Below are 9,549 nucleotides of genomic sequence, written 5' to 3'. Positions count from 1 at the left end.
AGGCAACAGTATGAATAAAGTGAATTTGTGAGGGGAAGACTATGGAAGTCAATCTGTCGATATACTACAGTATGCAAGTTACATTGCAAAGAAAAATTTGCTAAACCCTTAGGATGGTCTGTATTCTTATACATGTATTTGAAAAGATTAGATTTTTTGAAAGTCTGAATAATGGATGAAGATGCCTTATTAAATGTATAACTTGAATATATAAGATATATGTGGATTGCATTACAACATGATGCAACAGTAAACATCTTGAGGTGAATAAATGAACCCTCAGTAATTGGTGAGACCTCCTTGAGCAGCAATCAGTTTCCTGGCACTGTTTATCGGCCTCTCACACTGACGTTTCTGAGATGTAGCTAATTTTTCCTCAAGTACTACTTAAAATCTGTGACATTTGAGGGTTTCCTTGCTTGAAAAGCTTACTTCAGGTTCCTGCCATCAGATTTCGATGGTGTTAATGTCTGGACTTTGAAATGACCAATCCAAACTGTGAAATTTCTGTGGGATCATTGACTTACTGCATGACCCATGTTCGTCTGAGCTTCAGCTGATGGGCGACCTGACAGTCTTCTCCAGAGTTCTCTGATACCAAACTGGTGACATACTGTACCACGTGACCACGTGATACTGTCACCACCCAGTCACACGACAAGTACATAACCACTAGCTTTACCAAAACATCTGGCCCAACTCTGGGGGCATCTGTACGAACTCTACAGAAATATCCTAGTAAGCCCTTCCTCTTAGGCTTTCCTGAAGATCCACTTGTGCTTAATACTAGAGTGTTCTTTCAGAACACGGTCTGTCAAACTTCAGATTTAATTAATTCAGGATGATACATGCAATAATAAAGAGTTACTTCCTCTAGCATGAAATACTATATACACTAGTATCAGTACTGTCTGATCAATTCCAATCAGTGAACCAAAAGCCTGCAGTCAGGCAGCTTTTAAATCCTTGGGTAGTCCAAACTGTTGAAGCCTAAGTAACTGACACATTAAAAATCACAAATGAGCAGATATAATTTATCCAAAGAGTACAAAAAAGGCCTGTTATGAAAGTTCCTCTGCCAGCTATGATAAATATACAGTACATTCCCTTGAAACAATAACATATTGTTTGAAGTATACATAAAGTATAAGTTTAAGTAAAAAAATAAAATCCTTCTTTATCTTTATTTAATCATAGGGATCCCTGATTTCTTCAGTATGGTGTACACTACCACCTTGTTTACAAAAGTTTGTTATTTCACATTTTGTAATTGGGTCTGGCATGGTGAGACCGGGGCTTCATTTCCCAAAATCTAAAGCCTTTCGGTCTAAGGTGATGGCAAACTGTCCCTGTATGCAGTGTGTATGTGGGTGTGTGTGCACTGCATTGAACCGGCAACCTGTCCCCAGTGTATCTTGCTCTGCACCTGTTGTCTGTCAGTCAATGTTCACTTATTGAATATGGATGAATATCACATCATCTTGTTTTCTGCATTTTAATTTGCAGCACTTTTGTTTTTGCTGGTGAAAACGTGAGAGAAATCCTTAGAAACCTCAGGATTTTTCTGCTCCATTGTAAATGACTTTGTTACTGTCCAAAGATTTTTTAGCAGTCTAGTTCTGCCAGGGTTTGAAAGGGACGATCATTATGTGGAAGTTTTTTGAACTGTCATTCCCCAGAGTGATACTAATTTATTGTGTCCTAGTAGCATGCAGCTGAGCATGTGGTTCTCCCACATCTGCGTCAGTGCTGTGCAAATAGATGACAGTACTCTGAACACTCTGCTGGATATTTAAGGAGCTGCATCGCAGATCCAAAGAAGTTATCGCGCACTGTTCACACATCACTCCTCCAGCTCTCCTGCCTTCGGAAACAACTTTCATCTGGAAGGTAAGTGTAAGACCTTTCTTTTGTAGAAGTGTTGGATTCTCGTCTTAAAAAGTGAAGTTGTACATCTAGCAGTTATTTTGTTTAACTCAGTTTGATGTTTTCATTTGGTAATGCGGACAAGTTTCATGAACTTTCAGTTTGAAACAGGAGTGAAATTTGTGTCTGCTGCTGAAGTAAGCTGGGTTCAACAGCTTATTCTGATGGTACTCACATGAATTTTGTTTCGGGAGTGCTAGACGACTCCCTCGGTTTTCATCATGAACTTATCAGCTTTCCCATAGAAAATAAGGCCTTTTACAAAGATATGAACAAAAAGCTCATTTATTGTGAGCAATAAGAGAGCAAACTATACATTCATCTCCAGAAACCTGCGGTCTAGAGTAGTCCTCTACTCCCTTAATTAGTTATTCACTTTAGATTTTCAGTACTAAAGTATGTGGCTCAATGCAGAGACTGAAGTACTGTGCATAGATCATTAAGGAAGCACATGAAAGAAAGCAAGTCTCTATGGACAGATAGAAACTCAAATGCCTTAAAAGCTGATGCATAGGGTGTGTGCATGTCTATTTCACAGGAATAAGAAAAATCTTAAAGCTAATTTTTCTAGTACGATCACTCTCTAAGGACTGATAAATTGTTGATGAGACTGAAGAAAACATTTGTTAATAAACCTGTGGAAACCATATATTTTTCAATAATATATATATAACATATATTTTTAATATTTAGATTTGTTCAGTCCAGATTTTCACAAGCAATTTTCTAAGTAGAGTTTCAGCTAAAACAATATTCAGGGTCATGTCACATTATGAATGTGATTTAATTTTTGCCTGTGTATTATAAGGGAGACCTTGCAATTGATTTATTCATGAATTTCAAGTTTCTTTTAATATGTAATGACTGCTTAGAAGTGAATGATTTTGAATTTAAAATTTTTAGAATGCTAAAATTTGACTCACATCTCTTATTACAGTATAGTTTGTGTAAAAATGATTTACACTACAACGACAGTATTCATTTTCAGTCCTGCATAGTTCGGGAATCTTTTTCCTAATGTTGAGCAGATGGTGTCCATTCGTGATTAAATGTCTAAATCAATAAATGGTAATTTGGGGACAATGTAACAATAATATGCTTCCTGTGGGATCTGCTGTCAGCAGATTATCCACAATTCAACACGGCTTCCAGTATTGTAGAAAATAATTTTCTATTCTCCTTTATTTCTCATACTGTATATCTTTTCAAACATTCTGGCATTTTATGAATCTGAAACTGCATTACGCAAATAAAATCAGTTATTTCCCTTAAGTATGTATTGAGATTAATAACTCTTAAACGTATTCACATCTATTAGTGAACGATTAGTCCGCTCATTACATACTGTATCAGCATCTGACGGTGAATTAAACGCGAAGTTCCGAAGAAGCGTTTGCACTTCATAGCACAATCAAAGTGCCAAGCCTGATGTTTAAGGTTTTAAGACCGAAGACACGTACACTGTACTGCAGTTCTGTCTGCAGCGCATCTACAGTACATACAAACTACAGTATCTTCTACCTGGGAAAAATGGAATTGGTAGCGCAGTGCAAAGAGAAACATGCGTTGAAATAGTCGGTAATTGCCGTGCCCCGCTCTGTCTCACAGCTATGAACAGTGGAATCTGTGTCTGCGTGTTACTGGCTGTGCTCTCGACGAGCTGCTTGGGTCGCCCGGCCTCCGGCTCCGAGGATGAGGGGACGCCGGCACAGCTGGGTCAGAGCCTGTCAGCGCCCCGCAGGACCGCCCGCTCAGCGCCACCTCATGGCCAGCCGCAGCCCTTCCAAAGGGCAGAGGAGGCTGCGGAGCAAAGAGCCAGCCTCGGGGAACTGCTGGCAAGACTACTGAACAGGAAAGGTGAGCGCCAAACCCCTGCATCTCCAGAGCTAGGAGAAAGCCTACCTTCTGACTGTCAGTCTGAACAGCTGTGAGCATATTTTGAAACTTACACGGACGCTTTGAATACGTAAATATTCAGTATAATAACACATCTAAAACCCTCCTGCACATTATTTGTACTTGTACAGATTAGAGTCCCGTGTGGGATAGTGTTTTTCACATGGCCGACTGTGCGCTTCCTCGGCTGCACCTATAACTTGGAGCTCAGCGAGTCCGAGTGAACTTCAAACTCCAGCAGTCCGTTGCTTTCTCATGCCTTCAGTAAAGGTCTGGATACCCTTTTATATCCAGTACTTAACTGTGCTCTAGATTAAAATCTCCTACTAAGCATTCTTATTGTCACAGTTAGGGCAGACCTTGAGCAGACTGATTAAGCCTCCAATAATTTAAGAATGCATTTACTATGCATTTCGTAACTCCCTTTGTCTGAAACTCAGCCTGCAAGTCTCATAGTTTTTGTAAAATAACCTACAGTATATGCTTTTAGAACTTTTCTGGTAGCATTCTGGGTTGTAAAGAAAATATTATTTTAATATAGATTTAAATAAAGAATATAATTTTAACTAAAGGTCTTCTCAGATCTATTGCAGAACAATTCATTTCTGATCACAAAACAATCTACGTTTGTTTTGTGCTGCTTATTCAGAGTGTCCGAGTGGATGAAGAACCTCAAGAAGGGGTGTTTATGATATTAATAGCAAAATGAGCAGAATGCATGAGCATGACTCACCTGAAACACAGAGCATTGGAACACATTCTGACATACATAATCCCTACATAATTATAAGAACGATTTGCTAAAACATAATGGTCATGAAATCCAAAAAGCTTTTAAAAAGTTTAGGTTTGTTGAATATATGGATCTAACTGTGAGTGGCAGAGGAATGCTTTTTAATTATTGAAAGTACTTTAGGTTTTAGGTTTAAAATTTTGACTTTGTATGGTGGAAACAGAAGAGTCCTAGTAAGGCAATGAATAAGAGGATGCCTTTTTTCTGGTCTCTTTTAAAAAAATACAGAGATGAAGACTTACAGTAGATGTACAGGATTAACACTGCAGTTAATTAAAGACTCAACTTGACATTCTGTTTCTCCATTATTAAGTGACCATGATGTGACTTGATGAAAACTCTAGCTGACATGCTGATGTCCTTGTGTAACGTACAGTAGATAAAACATTTTAGGCAGGAAAATGACTATTTCTCATGCAATTGTCAGTGCTGCCATTATTTAATTTGGAAGATGTCTTTATCCAAGTCAATTTACAGTAATACAAGAATACAACCCACAAAATGAATGCATTTTATAATGAGTCAACATGGCCATAATAATATAACTATGTAACTTCTGCATGTCAAGCTCATACGAATATATATATATATGGCCATAATCAATTTCTTATTGCCGAGATTTACAGTAGCTGTTCTGCATAGAGAAATTTCACTGTATCTGCAACTATTTGTCAAAAAAGGTAGTTCAAATATATTGAACTTATATCTGAATATAGTTCAGCCTACTCATTATGTTAGACTGGACCTTTGTAAATTCATTTTGAGAAACAGGCTGAATGAGATTTCATTTCAAGTGAGGAAAATTCTTAAGGCTTGTGCATGCCCCCAGATGTTGCCTTTTGATCAAATGCACTTAAGATTCTTCCTTTAGGTACTGTTCACATTAAAAGACACGAGAACATTCTTTAAAAATGATCTAGAATGTAATCTATCACAGTTGTCCAGCAGCGGTAATGTCATAGACGATGACTCAGAAAGATGGGATGAGAGGCAGAGTGTGCATAGTTAATCGCTATAGTGAAGAAAAATAAAAGCATAGCCATACCTTGTCCTTTAACTCTAGTGTTTTCAGCTGCTTTGCTGGGAAAATAAAATTGAATGTGGAACAAAACAAAGACCTTTTCATATTTACTATGGAAACCATTATTGTTCCAACAGCACTCAGTCCTGGGGTTCCGTACAAAACAATGCGTGTCGTGACCTGTCTCCCCCACGTAGATTCTGATAAACACACATTCACTCCTTATTACAGTGTTACTAAATATGTGAGCAGTCAGTCGATCACATGTACAAAACATAAGTACCCTGAGAGCGTGCTCCCCTCTCCCTCTCTTTTAAAGCTTTTCATATCGATTTGGTCTTTAGTTTCTGTGGGGGAGTCGAAATTGCAGAAAAACATGCCCTCATCCTCATATAAGCCAGGTCTAATTTTGTATAACATATTGGGTAGCTGTTCTCATTAACGATTTTGAAAAATCTGTTTTGTGAAGTATAACCGTGTTTATTTCTGTGATTATAGGCTGCTAGTTATATGTAGTTGCATTTTTGGGGAGAAATTAACGAAGCCAGGGTAGGGACAGGCAGCTGTCATATCAGATCGTCGTACTCCCTGACAGTTCATGAGGAGACCGGGGGCATGAAATACAGTACTTACCTGTCCCACTGTGTCCATGTAGGGACATGTTGACCGAGGAGAAGAATTCCTTGGAGGCTTTTTCGTTGTCATGTAGACTGCATCCTTTCAACAGAAAAATGCAACGGAAAACTGAGTTTTCTCTGAATCCATCCAGTTGGTCATTTGCTTTCCTCTAGATCTAGTGAAAGTGTTTAAGACGAATTTAGTTGTATCTAATGCACTTTTAAAAAGACTGATGTTTTAAGGTCATTCTGTTATATTATTACAAATGCATGCAATATCATTTATATTTTTTTAATATCTGACAAGCACAAGGAAAGTCTTACAGAAATTATGTCTCTTTTGAGGTCATTTAAGCCTCTGTAGAACTATTGGGTCCAAGCTGTCACAGTGAAAATCAAGACCCAGGGGGAGGAGACCTGTGGAAGAAACTAGGAAGAAGACAGAATAATAATACAAGAAATAATGCGATAATTCTCTACTATGAAACCTATTTTTGTTGCCTGCAAATGTTTCCTGTAATTTTAATCTTAAACTCCAATCTAAAATAATATTAAATCTAATTTATAACATTGACCAATCAAAAGGTGATGATTAGCGAAGCGCACTGCTCATCGACAGAGCAGAGGAAAAGATGTTGTAGAGCCTGGATGCTAATTAAACTTGAATCAGTGTCAGTGTAGGGAATTCTTGAAAACACTGTGTTTACCCCTATACAGTATGTATATATTTTTTACCAAAAATCCTTTCATGTGACACTGATTTTGTCTGAACTTCATTGGTTTTGGGGCACAAACCGGCAAGACATTTCACAGGATTAATTGCCAAGTAATTACCCTTAACTACAATTATCAAAACAGGAAAGAGGCAATTTGTTTCTTCCTCTGGCCTGCACAATAATGGAATGGTTTCAGGAAAATACTAATAATTGCACAGCTCTAGTGTTCTATTATGCTCTGACAGTTTTCTTGTTGTTATACAATTCAGCAAAAAAGCACCCCCAAGATCAATGCAGCATTATTTTACTATACTCCCTGCAGGCATTTGTTTTATTGCGACTTCACGGGATCAAGTTGAGGAAATTAGCCACCAGCATAACATTTTTAACAGTTTTCCTAAACTACCAGCATAAGCAAAGAAAACAATACGACATTCACAAAATAAAGAAACAGTTTCAAATGGATGCAATGTTTTTACATAGCATTCTGTCAACTTTTAAAATTTCTTTAAATTTGCAGGATGCATGAGTCTGTTAATAGCATAATAACATCACTTTATTAGGAATTCGTCTTTTCGCATACCCCAGCTTGCTCTCGATGAGACACAGACACACAGACAGGCAGAGAAGCCTGGGGTCAGAGCGCAGGGTCAGCCATTGTACACCACCCCTGGAGCAGCTGGGGTTAAGGGCCTTGCTCAGGGGCCCAACAGAGTAGGATTCCTCTGCCGGCCACAGGATTTGAACCAGCAACTTTCCAGCCACAGGTGCAGATCCTTAGCCACAGAGCCACTGCTCCACCCTTAATATAAGGAGTGTACTGTAACTGGAACTTTTGTGCTTCACAATTAAGACTAAACTAATCCCTAGAAAGCCCAAAGATGTTTTTTTCTCTAAGAATACAGCACCTGAGGTGATTGTAAGATATATCATTGTAAGGACAGAGTGAGAGGGTGTTTCTATTGTGGGCTGGTTTCAGGATTTCTTTGTTGAACCCATCAAAGTACAAAACCGTTTCATGACACAGCGAATGCAGGAGGGCAGCTGTGTTAAGGCGGAATGGGCTTTTTGAAATGCTGGACTGAGTGTGGCAGACTGTGAGCTCTGAGGCTCTGGACGAAGAACAGTGTTAGACAGAGGTCTGAGAGAACAGCAGGGAGCTCGTGCTCCAGGGCAGTGTGGAAACAGGCAGTCTATAAGGTCCTCAACACTTGATTTCTTATTAGACTTTTATTACGACTGCCCCACAAGTTTTTACATCTTTCCATGGAAGGCTGTTGTGCGAATCAACCAATAAGATAAAATATACTATCTAGAATTTATTTCTAGACACTTATCCATGGCGTGTTTGTATTTTCAGCTGGTTGTCCTTTTTCTTTTCGTGTTAAAACGAAAAACACCGGAGCTCAAACAACACAACCGTCACAATTCCTGGTAGACCGTGTTTTTCTGAGGGGGAAGTTGAATCACAGGAGGGCACCGCGATTTCCTGCCCCAGGCCCCCCGGATAGGTGTCACTATCTGTGAGACAAGTAACCGGATGCGACCTCTGTCCGTTCCCCCAGGGTCTTTCCGGAGAAACTCCACTGCGAACAGCAAGGCCAGCGGCTTGAGCGCCAACCACAGGATAAAAGACAGGGACTACCTCGGCTGGATGGATTTCGGGCGCCGCAGCGCTGAAGAATACGAGTATTCCTCATAAGACAGATTTTGCCCCGACTTCTGTACAGAGAAATAGAAAATAATTTTAATTCGTTGTCCTGGAGATCTGTGTTTCGAGAAAAATTATTTATTATGTATTTGATGTAAATTTGTTTGTAAAACTATGATGCAATATATACATATGCCAAATTTTGCAGAAAAAAAAGTTCTGTTTTTTTTTCTGGTTCCTTTTCATATTGTTAATTTAATATTATTAAAGTGATTTACCTATATATCATATCTTGTTCTGTCACAGGAAAGTTGTCAGGTGTTTCAGAATAAATCAAGACAGCATATGACCTTGGTATCACATTACATGGACTCCACAAAGACTGTGTATTTAGAAAATTATTTTGTAGAATAATAAGGCATTACATCATGGTCTATTATATTTACCTTCTGAAGACGGATTCCAGCAGCATTTCAATTTTGACAACAACTGGTTCCATGTCCTGCATTTTGCATCGCATAATGAAATTGGTTCATTTGCACAATCTCATTAATAACACCTCACAATAACAGCAATGCGATGTCTCCCATCATGATAAATACATCAGGGGTATTTAGATCTAAAGGTTGTATTATGACCACCAGTTAATCAAAAAAAATTGCTTTTACTCTCATGGCAGCTGTGCTGTAGTTTTCACCCTGATTTAAGTTTTTCGGGTGGGGAGAACAGTGTACAAAATGCAGTTGTCAAAGTGTCTTTTTACACCCATTTCGCATAACAAGACTGCCAGACTCATTCCTGTTCCAGAAACAGACCATGAGCCTTCGTACTTAAACACGACTTCTTCCTTTATTCACAACAACCGGTTCACTTGTCAGATCTGTGAGTCCTTTTAGTCACATGAATATGAATATGAACGCACAGGTTCA

General features: G+C 38.7%; 1 protein-coding gene across 1 annotated transcript; it reads left to right on the top strand.

The window, feature by feature from the left end:
• The first annotated feature begins 1,754 nt into the window (after positions 1–1,754).
• On the top strand, positions 1,755–8,969 carry LOC148651625 (cholecystokinin-like). The gene is made up of 3 exons (XM_088602215.1): positions 1,755–1,890; positions 3,535–3,783; positions 8,535–8,969. The coding sequence occupies exons 2-3, from the start codon at positions 3,537–3,539 to the stop codon at positions 8,669–8,671; spliced, it is 384 nt and encodes a 127-aa protein (XP_088458341.1). The 5' UTR covers positions 1,755–1,890; positions 3,535–3,536; the 3' UTR covers positions 8,672–8,969.
• The last annotated feature ends 580 nt before the right edge of the window (positions 8,970–9,549 follow it).

This window comes from Lepisosteus platostomus, chromosome 12, assembly GCF_059453375.1.
Source record: "Lepisosteus platostomus isolate fLepPlt1 chromosome 12, fLepPlt1.hap1, whole genome shotgun sequence".
NCBI classification, from domain to species: domain Eukaryota; kingdom Metazoa; phylum Chordata; class Actinopteri; order Semionotiformes; family Lepisosteidae; genus Lepisosteus; species Lepisosteus platostomus.
The sequence above is the reverse complement of the archived record's forward strand: the minus strand, read 5'-3'. Positions and strand labels throughout refer to the sequence as shown.